Source organism: Carlito syrichta, unplaced genomic scaffold (genome assembly GCF_000164805.1).
Source record: "Carlito syrichta isolate Samal-C Ts95f unplaced genomic scaffold, Tarsius_syrichta-2.0.1 Scaffold317482, whole genome shotgun sequence".
Classification (NCBI taxonomy): domain Eukaryota; kingdom Metazoa; phylum Chordata; class Mammalia; order Primates; family Tarsiidae; genus Carlito; species Carlito syrichta.
This window is the reverse complement of record NW_007261578.1, coordinates 101021-115377: the sequence shown is the minus strand read 5'-3', so window position 1 is coordinate 115377 and position 14357 is coordinate 101021. Positions and strand designations below refer to the sequence as shown.

Below are 14357 nucleotides of genomic sequence, written 5' to 3'. Positions count from 1 at the left end.
AAGACCGATGGTCCCTAGCTAGCCTGACCAAGAAAAAAATGAGAAAAAAACCAAATAAGCACAATCAGAAACACAAAAGATGAAGTCACATCTGACCCTGAAGAAATACAAAAGATCATTAGAAACTACTACGTACACTTGTATGGAAACAAACTTGAAAACCTTAAGGAAATGAAGGACTTTCTGACATCACACAACCTACCTAGGTTGGAACAAGAAGAAATTGAGACCCTAAATAGACCAATAACAATCAAGGAAATCGACTACGTAATAAAACTTCCTAGAAAAAAAAAGCCCTGGTCCAGATGCCTTTCCAGCAGAATTCTACAAGACATTTAAGGAGGAGCTGATACCAATTCTACTGAAGGTATTCCAGGCGATTAAAAAATATGGAACTCTACCCAAATCATTTTACGAAGCCAACATCACATTGATACCCAAGCCAAGTAAAGTTCCAACAAAGAAAGAGAACTACAGGCCAATATCTTTGATGAACATAGATGCTAAAATTCTCTACAAGATCCTAGCAAACCGAATTCAGCAATACATCTCAAAAATCATCCATCATGACCAAGTAGGCTTCATTCCTGGGATGCGAGACTGGTTCAACATTCGTAAAACCATAAATGTAATTAAATACATCAACAGATGTCAAAACAAAAACCACATGATCATATCATTAGATGCAGAAAAAGCTTTTGCTAAAATCCAGCACCCCTTCTTGATAAAAACCCTTGAACATCTAGGCATATGGGGAACATACCTTAAAATAGTAACAGCCATCTACGAGAAACCCACAGCCAGCATACTCCTAAATGGACAAAAATTGGAACCAATTCCCCTGAAAACTGGAACAAGACAAGGATGCCCACTCTCACCCCTCCTGTTCAACATAGTATTGGAAGTCCTGGCTTGAGTAATCAGAGAAGAGGAGTCAATCAGGGGTATCCAAATAGGAAAAGAGGAAGTCAAGTTATCTCTCTTTGCAGATGATATGATTGTGTACCTTGAAAACCCAAGAGAATCTGTCAAAAGCCTCCTTACATTCATAAAGGCCTTTGGCAAAGTCTCAGGATATGAAATAAATGTATAAAAGATAATCGCATTTCTCTACACCAATAATAAACAAACAGAAACCCAAATAAAAAACACAATTCCATTCACAATAACCACCAAAAAAATGAAATACCTTGGCATCTTCCTAACCAGAGACGTGAAAGACCTTTACAATGAAAATTACAAAACACTGCTCAAAGAAATCAAAGATGACACAAACAAGTGGAAAAATATCCCATGCTCATGGATTGGAAGAATCAACATTGTGAAGATGTCCATCTTACCTAAGGGAAGCTACAAATTCAATGCAATACCCATCAAATTACCAGCAACATTCTTCTCAGACCTAGAAAAAACAACACAGGAATTCATACGGAAACACAAACGTCCAGGAATAGACAGAACAATCCTTAGCAAAAAAAAACAAAGCTGGTGGTATCACATTACCAGACTTATTACTATAAAGCTACAATCATCAAAACAGCTTGGTATTGGTACAGGAACAGGCATATAGATCAATGGAATAGAATTGAGATTTCAGAAGCAAAACCTCAATTTCTCAACCAACTCATCTTCGACAAAGCCCCTACCACCTACCACTGGGGAGAGGAGAACCTATTCAGTAAATGGTGCTGGGAAAAATGGCTGACCACATGCAGAAGATTGAAACAGGACCCCTATCTATCCCCATACACAAAGGTTAACTCCAAATCGATCAGAGACCTAAATGTAAAACCTCAAACCATAAGAACCTTAGAAAAGGAAGGAAATACCCTCATGGAAATCGGAACTGGCATCCAGTTTCTGAACAAAACCCGAAACCCACAGGTCATAAGAGAGAAGATAGACAAGTGGGACCTTATTAAACTGACAAGCTTCTGCAAGGCCAAAGAAACCATCAAGAGAGCAGGGAGACAGCCTACAGACTGGGAAAAAGTATTTGCCAACACCAGGTCTGACAGAGGTTTAGCATCCTGGATCTACAAGGAACTCAAAAGTGCTGAAAAGAAAAAAACAAACAACCCCATTATAAAATGGGCAAAAGATATGAACATACAGTTTACAAAAGAAGACATCCGAGCAGCCAACAAACACATGAAGAAATGTTCAACCTCACTAATCATCAGGGAAATGCAAATCAAAACCACACTGAGATACCACCTAACTCCTGTCAGAATGGCAATTATCAACAACTGAAAAAATAACAGCTGCTGGAGAGGGTGTGCTGAAAAGGGAAGACTTCTACACTGTTGGTGGGAGTGTAAACTAGTGCAACCTCTGTGGAAAACAGTGTGGCGATTCCCAAAAGCTCTAAATATCAGCCTCCCATATGACCCCACAATCTCCCTACTGGGAATATACCCTGAAGAACTCAAATCACTCCATAAAAAACATACCTGCACAAGTATGTTTATCGCAGCATTGTTCACAGTAGCAAGAACCTGGAAGCAACCATGCTGTCCAGCAAAAGAAGACTGGATTAAAAAAATGTGGTACATATACACGATGGAATACTATGCAGCCATAGAAAAACAAAATCATGAATTTCGCAGCAACCTGGATGGAACTAGAGTCTATAATACTGAGTGACCTCTGACAGAAACAAAGATCCAAGTATCACATGTTCTCACTCATATAATGGATCTTGAACATCCAATGTAATACTATAAGAAAATGACTGACGGTACTGGGAAACTATGGGGGTGGAGGGAGATGGGATTAACAGCTGCAAATATCTGTCTGGAGACGGGGAAAACCTCTTATCAACAGGGTGCCTGAATGAAACGTCATTGTATACCTAACCCTTAACTGTACCCCACAAAACCATAATAAAAAATATTTTAAAAAAAGAAAACAATGTTGAGCAAAAGAAGCAAGATACAAAATAATAAATATAATATGATTCCATTAATATAAAAATCCAGGGCATGGTGGTGCATGGTGGTGCAAGCCTGTAATCCCAGCACTTTGGGAGTTCAAGGAGAGAGGATGGCCTGCCTAGTGTTTCGAGACCTGCCTAGGCAACGTGGAAAGACTCATTTCTTCAATGAATCAAAAAATTAACTGGGCGTGGTAGCACATGCCTGAGGTTCCAGCGACTCGGAAGGTTGAGGCAGAAGGATTGCCTGAGCCCAGCAGGTTGAGGCTGCGGTGGCTGTGAGCGTGCCACTGTACTCCAGCCTGGGCAACAGAGTGAGACTCAGACTCAAAAAAAAAGAAAAGAAAAAGGCAAGAGGATGATACTCATGCTGGTGATTACTTCTGTGGGGGAAAATGGCTTACCAGGGCAATGGAGGACTTTGGGGTGTTGGCAGTAGTGTGTTTCTTGTCTCGAATGTGGTTACCTGGGAATTTCCTTTGCATTTGCGACACTCTGCATGTATCTTTTTATCTACTTTTCTTTCTTTTTTTTTTTGAGTTGGAGTCTCGCTCTGTCACCCAAGCTGGAGTACAGTGGCACGCTGGGCTGGTGATCCTTCTACCTTAGCCTTCCAAGTAGCTGGAACCACAGGCGCACACCACCACACCCAGCTAATATTTTTATTTACTGTGGAGACAAGGTCTTGCCATGTTGCTCAGGCTGGTCTAGAACCCCTAGACTCAGGCAATCCTCTCACCTCCACCTCCCAAAGTGCTGGGATTACAGATGTGAGCCACCACGCCCAGCTATCTACTTTTCTATAGGTGACTTTGTATCACAGTAAAAAAAAAGGGAAAAGTAGAACCGAATAGAAACTTCCAGAAATTTAGCCTTGTATGTGTATTGATTTATTATATGATAAACGAGACATTTCCAACAAGTGGGGAAAAGGATGTATCCGCCAATAAACTGGAGATAATTGGGTTTTCTCAAGGAAGAAAACAAGATTCCTAACTCATTCCATGAACACAAATATATTCTAGATAGAGATTTAAATATAAGAATGAAACTATTAGTGGCAGAAGAAATATAATATTGATGTCTAAAATGGCTTCCTTAGCAAGATAGTATATGCAGGTACTGTAAAAGAAGAGATTTATATAGATTGCAAACTTCTATACAGTAGAAGACAGAACAAACAAACCAAAAAGAGAATGGGAAAAATATTTGCAACATCTATAATAGATGCAGTCAATATTTGTGAGAATGTGGAGAGATGAGTTCTTTGAACTATAAATTGGTGCAGTCTTTTGGGAAGACAGCTCTTTTCAACATTTAAATTATGTTATTACCTATAACTCTATGTCTTTAAAAATTGTCCTTTTGGCTGGGCTCGGTGGCTCAGCCTGTAATCCCGCGCCTTTGGGAGGCTGAGGTGAGTGTATTGCCTGAGCCCACGGGTTCAAGACCTGCCTGGGCAGCGAGACCTCATCTCTACAATAAATCAAAAAATCAGCCGGGCATGGTAGCACATGCCTGTAATTCCAGCTACTTGGAAGGCTGAGGCAGAAGGATCGCTGGAGCCCAGCAGGTCGAGGCTGCGGTGACCAGGAGCGGCCACTGCACTCCAGTCTGGGCGACAGAGTGAGACTCCAACTCAAAAAAAAAAAAAAAAAAAATTGCCCTTTTGAAAGACTTGCATATGACACGAGATGTATGTACAAAGAAATTCCCCATAGCATATAGAGTAGGAAAAATGTTTATTCCTAGAGGAATGATTAAACAAATTATGCCTATAATATGGAATATTGCCATTCTTATGTTTACCATGGTATGAAAATGTCAAGGCACATTGTTATTTTAAAAAGTCATTTTTACATCTAAAAAACTTTATTATTACACGTATGCACAAAATCATAAATAGTTAAAATTCTTTATATATATATATATATATATATATAGTCATACTGTGTTATGTGTTTAAGTAAATACAGTAGTGTCCAGAAGGATACTAATGAGAATATTAACAATAGTGGTTACCTCTGGAGGTAGGGAGTGAAGTAGACTACTTTTTTTTTTTTTTTAAGTTGGAGTCTTACTCTGTCACCCAGGCTGGAGTGCAGTGGCACGCTCCTAGCCACCACAGCCTCAACCTGCTGGGCTCAGGTGATCCTTCCACCTCAGCCTTCCAAGTAGCCGGAACTACAGGCACGCACTACCATGCCCAGCTAATTTTTTGCTTTATTGTAGAGACAAGGTCTCACTATGTTGCCCAGGCTGGTCTTGAACCCGTGGATTCAGGCAATCCTCTCACCTTGGCCTCCCGAAGTGCTGGGATTATAGGCTTGAGCCACCATGCCTGGCCTGAATTTTTCTATCTTGTTTTAATTTTACATAGTGAATATATGTTGTGTAACTAATTTTTTCAGAATAGTGTTATCTCTATTACCGAGCTTTTAAAGTAATGTTTTATCACAAAATGAGGAAATGTAAGCTCGACATCTATGTCTGAACATGGTGCTGTTGAGCGGATGGTTGGGGAGGGGTCTCTCCACGGTTCCTTCGACTCTAATGCTTCTCTTTGTTCAACAGTCACCATAGAAGCACTGCAGTGTTTTTTATTTTCAAAGATATGGGCGTATTGGCTCTACTTTTTTCTTATTTCCTATTCCCCTACCTTTGGAATTTTCAAATGAGGAACTCTACATCTCCATCTAATTTGTAGTTTTACTTTTTGTCCAGGCCCATCAAACTCCAGTGAAGAGAGTAAATCCTGGAGAAGAAAGGAGGAAAATGTTTGAGGTATAAAGACTATTTGTCTGCTTATTTTGATACTTTGCAAACATAATTAAAAAATAAAATAAAATCTTGTCATGTAAAGCCTCCAAACCTTTCCTCCTTATTTCTTTCAAACAAGTACCTACAACTTATTTTATTTTTTAACCTTCCTGGGCATACCTCTGCCATTGGTGTACTAACTTTCCTAATGAAACTCGAAAAAGTAGGCATTATTATTTATTGAAATATTCTTTTTTTATTTAAGGGTACAACAAGAAAGAGAAGGTTGGAATTTACTGAAAAAGGAAAGAAACAGAAGGATCAGGTAGTTTTTGCTCTTATTTTTCTTCCTTTGCCAAGTTGTAAGTGATAATAGCTTCAAGAGTTTTAAGAAGTTGCTCTCTAAAATTGTTACAGATTATTAGTGTAATGAAGGCTGAGCAAATGAAAAGGCAAGAGAAGGAAAGGGTAAGAGGGCAGCCCTGTTTTCATGGTGCACTTCTCCCTCCCCCACACTGGTGCTCTGGTGTTGCTAAATACACTTCGTGTCTTTCGTAGCACATACTTGAAGTGGTGTTTTGTGTGTTTCTCGCCCCCAAAGCTGGAGAGGATACACAGGACCAGGGAGCAAGGCTGGAGAGACGTGCTGCGTGCCGGCGGAGGCGGGGAGGTGAAGGTAGGCGTCTGGCCCACGCTGCTCTCCTGCGGCTTCTTCATTCCACCTTGCTCTTGGTGTCTGTCAACTGGGCCTTGCATTTTTGTCTTTTCGGTGGACAGTTAATTTTTGTCTGTAATTCTTCAGCACTGATTTTGAGTCTTGGCTTTCCTGTATATATTTAGTATGTAACAAGTATGGATAACTAATATGTGACACTTAGAACTGCTTTAAAAACTTTATGGGATGACTCTTGTTACACCATTTTTGTCAGAGGAATGTTTTTGTTTTTTTCCCCCCCTTAAACAGCTTTATTATCTCTCCCGAACGACAGGAATTTGTCTGATAGCTCCCCGAAGACCAAATATCAAGTGTAGCCAAATAGTTAGAGGAATGTTTTTTAAATTAAATAGTTTGTCACGCCTCTGCTTACAACCCTTCTGTGGTTTCATGTGGCCTCCAAGGTTGGGTTCTCAGAAGACCCCTCTTAATCTGGTCCCTGACGGCTTCTCCAAGTCTGACTCCACCCGTTCCCTCCACACACTGTATGCGCGGCTCATGCCGAACTGAAGACTGTACTCGTGGTTTCCTCGTGTGAGCCTCCTGTGAATCGCCGTGTCTCTGCTCCTGCATTTTCTTGGACTTTATAGCACCCTCTTGCCCTCCTCACCCTCACCGACCTCCATCCATTTACCTTGATGACCTATTACCTAGAAAGCCATTTACCTCGGGACATTAATTCAGACATTCTCTTTGGCTAGGTTCAGACTGTATAACCTTGGGCCAGTTACTTTTCTGAGCTTTAGTTTCTTCATTTATAAAAAGTGTTTTTGTTGTTGCTTTGTTTTTTTCTGAGAACAATGCCTGGAACTTGACTGGCAAAGGCTTATACAGTATTTTCCTTTTTTGTTCTGCCACTCTGAATCTTACACTTCCTCTTTTGCTCCTGTGGCATCCTATACTTGTCTCTGTCTATGAAAGGTCCAGGTCTAAAGTGGGATCCAAGATTCTCAACCCCTGATCTACACACCTCCTGTCATTCTCTCCCTTTGGGTGTCAGTGGTACCCTTAAAAACTGTGGCCTTTGAGCAGTTGTATATCAGGAGGTGAGTGGAGTTGCTCCCATGTTGACATTTTTAAAAATTAATTTATTTTTTATGTATTTTTATTTTTTTTGAGTTGGAGTCTCACTCTGTCGCCCAGACTGGAGTGCAGTGGCCGCTCCCGGCCATTGCAGCCTCGACCTGCAGGGCTCCAGCGATCCTTCCGCCTCAGCCTTCCAAGTAGCTGGAACTACAGGCGCGTGCTACCACGCCCGGCTAATTTTTTGATTTATTGTAGAGATGAGGTCTTGTTAAGTTGCCCAGGCGGGTCTCGAACCCACGGGCTCAGGCAATCCACCATGTTGACATTAACTTACTAGACTCCTTAGTAGCAACCTGGAAGGGGGAAGGAAGTCAGAACAGCATAGTGCCTTGGAAGATAGTAAACAACTATGTGGCAACAAAGTAGACGTGGCTTCTAGATGCTGATAGTGGTCTCTGACCAACAACTAGCAAAAGAAAAAAAAGTTACTTTACTTGGTGTAGCCACTCGGAAATTAATTCTGCCAAGAACCAGTGAACTTGGAAGAGACCCCGAGCCTCCAATGAGAATCGTACCCCCGCTGACACCTTGATTTCTGCCTGGTGAGATCCTGAGCAGGGCACCTAGCTAAACCTACCCAAACTCTTGAGCCAGGGAAACAGAGAGAATAAATGGATATGGTTGTAAGCGCTAAGGTTCTGATAATTTGTTACACAGCAGTAGAAAATGAATGCATTATTATTCCTCTGCATTATAATTTTAGTTTGTGTCACTGAACCAACTTTTAATCAATACAGTTTTGAACCATAAACTCCTCTAACCCAGCCTCATTAATCTTGGTATTTAAGTATACAATAGATATTTGTCAAGTTGAATTGGTAATTCTTTTTTTTTTCAGAAGTTATGATTTGAATACAAGTTTGCTTTGCTTGTTTTATCCAGATATATATCCTGTCTTGGATTTACAGATTTGTTTTTCAGTCTCTTGAGATGCAGAAGTTTTCATATCACATAGCAACCATTCAATAAGAGTCATATTGTCCAATTGTGTATTACTATAGACTTATACAGTGTTTTTTTAGTAGTATATGTTTATCTTGCTATTAAGTCGAATTTATTACCCCCTGAATGACCGATCAGGAATGACTCAGACAGAATTTGGTCTATTCTAAAATAACTAACCCCATATCTTATCTGATTGGAAAGTGAAAACAAAGTGCAGGCCCTGTATCTCGTCAAGCATTTTGAATCAAGTTCACAGAGTTAAGATTTGATGATTTTTCTTCTTCTCCCTTTGCATATATCTTCTGTGTAACACCTTTTCCTGTGCTGTCTACAGTGATATTTGACCCTAAAAGTCCAGTTCTATTGATGCTGTTTGATATCTGAGACAAATTTTCAACTCTTAGATACTATGTGCTTAATAGATTTCGGCTTCACTTTATAAACGTCTGTAATGTTTCCATTGAGGAGCAATAAAATAATTTATTTTCCATGATTTAAGGCAAATTCTGTTTGTTTCTGTATTTATTCCTCATTGAGTTTGAAATCCATGACTTGTTAGGCCTTTTTATTTCTGCATAGTTGATAAAGACCTGGAGGCTCAGTATAATGTAAATCAAATTAAAGAGATCCTCAAAATAATGACAAAAATCAAATCTTAATACTGTTACTATATACTTCTAAATAATAGACATTATTATTCACAGTGTAAATATCTGTATATAAGTCTTTGATTATTTAGTATCCGCAAAATCTTGGACCTGGAACTTTTTTTTTAGAGACAGGGTCTTGTTCTGTTGCCTAGGCTGGAGGGCAGTGGTGTGATTATAGCTTACTGCAGCCTCAAACTCCTGGGCTCAAACATCCTCCCACCTCAGCCTCTCAAAGTGCTAGGATTACAGGCATGAGCCACCACACCCAGACAAAAAGTGGTTTTCTTTAAAGGCCGCCACTCAGCATTAGTCGTGTTGTTCTGTCTTTATTTTCGAATAGGAAAAGTTCAAATAAGCTGACTTTTGCATTTGAGGTTCTTAATTTCCTCTACTCAATAAAGTTCTTCCACTATGACTTCTCCAGCACTTTTCACTTACTTTTGACTCTTATCCTTTTCTGACATTCCTCTTTTTTAACTGTGGGTTTTCCCTGGGGTCGAGTCCTTCCTTCTGTCTCTGCCTTTATCCTTGTCATCCCCGCAGAGAATCCAGGATCCCTTCAGTGCTGACTTTTTCGTGAGTTGCTTCTCTTCCAGCTTCTTGGCATTGTGTGTGTGCAGCAGCGATCTCTCATGAGTCCCTCTGCCTTGGTTTCTCTCTTATTTCTGCTTCTCATGCAAAATATTGACTTACCGTCCTTCTTACAATTGTTTTGGTAGGCTCCAACTGCTGGAAAAGGCATAAATGCTTTCTGTTATTTATCATACGAACGCAGACACCCAGGGCTGGGGGTGTGTAGCTGCACCAATCCTTGACAGCCAAATTCAGCGTTCCTGTTTGCCTTCCTACCAATGTGTTTGTCGTCATGATTCCTTCCCTCATCATCAGCATCCAACTGCATGCATACATTGCGTATTTGTACTCCAGTACCCAGCTCCTATCAGCTTTCTCATTGTTACGTTGCTGTCAAGGCCAGGTTAAACAATATCTTTCTCTGGGGCTTGTTGTTGTTGTTGTTGTTGTTGTTGTTAATAGGGATTTTACTTTTGATGGGTTTTTTCCTACTTTGTGGATTTGCTCGGTAGGTATTTACTACTTTGGAGTACCTCTGTTATCATTTACCACAGGATTGAAATGCTTTTCTAGTTTCGTGCTTTTTCCTTCAACTTGATTGGCAACTATTCAAAGATAGATATGATGTTTTACCTTTTCAATTTGCATATGGAGTATGTTTCAATAATGTTTCTACCTTCATATCTGCTTGATGAATTGAAGGATTGGGGGTACATTAAAAACCATGTGCAAATATTTCTGTTAAACATAATTTTGGGTGTTATAGCAGCAAGTTCTCTTTTACTTATAAGTCATATATACTTCAGCTTAGTAGACCAGAATCACACGAAATGTATATTAGAAATTTGTTGTTCGCTGTCTGGGGAACGGGCCACCTGAGACCCAGTCCCCACCACTACACAGTCTGTTCATGTAATGAATATGCCTGTGTACCCCTGAATCTAAAATTAAAAATTAAAAAAAATTGTTTCAAAATTTGTTAAGTAAGAACACATTTTCCCATATTTGCACAAAATTACTGTTGTTTTTCTGTTCTTGTTTATGTTAATGTTGTCACAGTTAATTATGTTTTATTGTTCATAACAAAGTAGAAAAGTAGACTACTTTTATTGTTAATAGTTATAGTAGCAAACCATTTCAACCCAGACTTTATGTTTATTGACATGTTCCTTTTAAGTAATTACATTTTAAAAGTAGAGAATTGAAGTTTACTTTTCATGAGATAAGCATGTGAGAGCTCTTTGTTTGCTCCCCAGACCCCCTTTCTTGGCAGTGGAGGGGCTGTGGCTTCATCATCCTTTAAATCACGAGGACAGTATGAACATTACCATGCCATTTTTGATCAAATGCAGCAGCAAAGGACAGAAGATCGTGAAGCTAGATGGAAAGGAGAAACACATGGCCGGGGACTACCAGAAAGGTATGGCTGCATTCAGCAGAAGTCACTCAGGCTGTGCCTCAGAGGAAGTAATGACGGTCACTGTGCATGTTTATCTACAGAGGGATTCTGCCTGGAGTTCGTCCAGGATTTCCTAGTGGGGCTGCAGGTCATCACCATTTTCCTGATGCTGATGATATTAGAAAAGCTTTGAAAAGATTGAAGGCCGTGTCTAAACAAGCCAGTGCAAACAGGTTGGACTGTGATGATCCATGAACTTATCCCGTGTATATCTTGTCTCCTGTCATGTGTAGCTTAGTACCTACACCTTGCTGTTTTCTCCGTTGTTCACATCGAGTACCTTTTGCCTCCTGGATGCAGTAATTTTCTCAGGTGCAGACTTGGCCCTTGAGTACGGATGGCAAGCATGTGGCACTGCAGTGCGGCCTGATTTTTGTGTCTCATTTATGTGTTTAGACAGAACGTACTACTTAAAGGAACATGTGATAACTTTCACTCAACATATGGTTGCAGTGTTTCATCATCCACTTGCTTTAAGTAAATCAGAATATAAATTTAGATGGAATCACACTTATGCATATCTCCACAGCATGTTTTTTGGCCTAATTTTCTTACCACTTAAAACCCTCTTCTATCTTTGTTTGTCTTAGCACTTTTTTCCTTCACATTCATTTCTGATTTATAACTTTTTGTGAACTGTTCGTCAGATTTTTTTCTTTTCTTCTGTTGACTTAATTTAATAAAGGTAATTTTTTTTGCATAGTTCTATTTGTCTTAAGTATGCATATGTGTTTTCGCAGACGTTCCTATTTCTTCTCTAAAACATTCTGGTGAGTGACTGAAGAACAGATAGTGTTTTGTGAAAATTTAGTCACATCATCTTTTCCTTGTGTGGATTTTAAGGAGAGTGTTACTTTATGAATTCCGCCTCCATTATAAAAGATAATTAAATGTACTTGAGCATGATACATGGTGAGGTAAATATAAATTAACATGTGAATACATGATAAATTATTTACAGAATTAAATGAGATGTGAAATGAGTTATAGATTCTTTCTGTTTTGAGAAAGGAAATCTACGGACTCACATATATGCATCTTTTTTATAAATGATGAAACAAATGTGTGATACTTTTATCCTCTAGAATTATTGATTTTTCTAGTATATTTATTCAGATGTATATGTTTTCATTAATGAACTTTGTTTTTAGAGCAACTCTAGGGCCCAGCAAAATCAACGGAAAGCACAGGGAGTTCCCTCTTGTTTTTCCCCACACACAAACAGCCTTCCCCTCGACACCACACCTGAGCGACAGCAGTATTCCAGTCGATGAACTGGTCCATTATCACCCAGAGTCCATAGTATTGAGAGGAGAGTTCACTGTTGGTATCAGACACTCTGTTGGTTTTGGCACATATGTCACTACATGTGTCCACCGTTGCAGTGTCAACCACAACAGTGTCCCTGCCCTAAAAACCCTCGGGGCTCCATTTAGTCATCCTTCCTCCCTCCTCACCCCTGGCAACCGCTGATTATTTTACTGTCTTCATGGTTTTACTTTTTCAAAATGTCATGTAACTGGAATTGTGCAGTGTGTGGCCTATTCAGATTGTCTTCTCTCTTTAGTAATATACATTCAGGGTACCTCTATGTGTTTTCATGGTTTGATACCTTCGCTTTTAATATCCCATTGTTTGAAATGTTCCACACTATATTCATTTACCTGCTGAAGGACTTCTTGGTTGCTTCTAAGTTATGTAAGGCAATTATGAGTTTTTTAACCTTATTTTTTATAGTGTATTTTCTTTTTATACTTTTTTTGTTTCTTAAGTTGGAGTCTCACTCTTCTTATCCAGGTTGGAGTATAGTGGCACACACACGGCCATTATACTCGACGTGCTGGGCTTAGGCGATCTTTCCGCTTCAGCCTCCTGAGTAGCTGGACCTACAGGCTTGCACTACCATGCCTGGCTTATATTTTGATTTTTTTGTAGAGACAAAGTCTCACCAAATTGCTCAGGCTGGTCTTAGACCCCTGAGCTCAGGCAGTCCTCTCACCTTGGCCTCCCAAAGTGCTGGGATTACAGGCTGAGCCACTGCACCCAGCCCTTTTTATACTTTTTACAGAGATGGGATCTTGCTGTGTTGCCCAGGCTGACCTTGAACTCCTGGCCTCAAGCAACTCTCCCGCCTCAGCTTCCCAAAGCCCTGGGGTTAAAGGTGTGAGCCACCACGCCCAGCCTATTTTTGTTGTTGTTATTGTTTTTTGTTTGTTTTTGAGACAGGGTCTCACTCTGTTGCCCAGGCTGTAGTGCAGTGGTACAATCATGGCTCACTGCAGCCTCAGCCTCCTGGACTCAACTGATCCTCCCACGTTAGCCTCCTTTGCATAGCAGGGACTACAGGTGCACGCCACCATGCCCAGCTGGCAGTTATGAATATCGCTGCTACAGACATCTGTGTGCACATAAGTTTTTAACTAGGTAAATGCTGAGGAATATCATTGCTAGATCATGTGGTAAGAGTATGTTCAGTTTTGTAAGAACCCACCAACCTGTTTTCAAAAGTGACTGTGCCGTTTTGGATTCCCACCAGCAGTGTCGAGTGCCTGTCGCTCCATGTCCTTGCTAGCATTTAGTGTTGTCAGTGTTTTGGATTTTGGCCATTTTATTAGGCATGTAGTGGTCTCTCACTATTTTAGTTGCTGTTCTCTCAATGTGTGGTGTTAAACAGCTTTGTGTGTGCTTCTTGCCACCAGTCTATGTTTTTTGTTGAGCTGTCTTTTCAGGTATTTTGCCCATTTTTACATTGAGTTATTCATTTTCTTTTTCTTTTCTTTTCTTTTTTCTTTTGAATTGGAGTTTTACTCTGTTGCCCAGGCTGGAGTGCAGTTGCCTGATGATAGCTACTACAGCCTCAACCTTCTGGACTCATGTGAATCCTTCTGCCTTAACCTTCCAAGTAGCTGGAACTACAAGCGTGCACCAACACGCCCACCTCATTTTTTGGATTATTGTAGTGACAAGGTCTTGCCAAGTTGTCCAGGCTGGTCTTGAACCCCTGAACTCAAGCAATCCTCTTGGCTCTGCCTGCCAAAGTGCGAGGATTACAGGCGTGAGCCACTGAACCCGGCGAGTTGTTCATTTTCATATTGTTGAGTTTTAAGAATTCTTTGTATATTTTAGAAAACAGTCTTTTATTAGATATGTCTTTGCAGAAATTCTCTCTCCTTGGAACTTGTCTATTCCCTTGATATTGTCTTTGGCAGAGCAGACATTTTATTTTACTTTATT

General features: G+C 40.1%; 1 protein-coding gene across 1 annotated transcript in view; it reads left to right on the top strand.

Annotated features, from left to right (window-relative positions):
- The window catches only part of NEK1 (NIMA related kinase 1), a 159493-nt gene that overhangs the window by 49136 nt on the left and 96000 nt on the right, over nucleotides 1-14357 (top strand). Inside the window, exons 11-16 of the mRNA XM_008074769.1 lie at nucleotides 5660-5719; nucleotides 5961-6020; nucleotides 6113-6163; nucleotides 6297-6371; nucleotides 10921-11084; nucleotides 11165-11296. Of these exons, the coding sequence (XP_008072960.1) occupies nucleotides 5660-5719; nucleotides 5961-6020; nucleotides 6113-6163; nucleotides 6297-6371; nucleotides 10921-11084; nucleotides 11165-11296 (542 nt within the window). The remainder of the gene's footprint in view (nucleotides 1-5659; nucleotides 5720-5960; nucleotides 6021-6112; nucleotides 6164-6296; nucleotides 6372-10920; nucleotides 11085-11164; nucleotides 11297-14357) is intronic.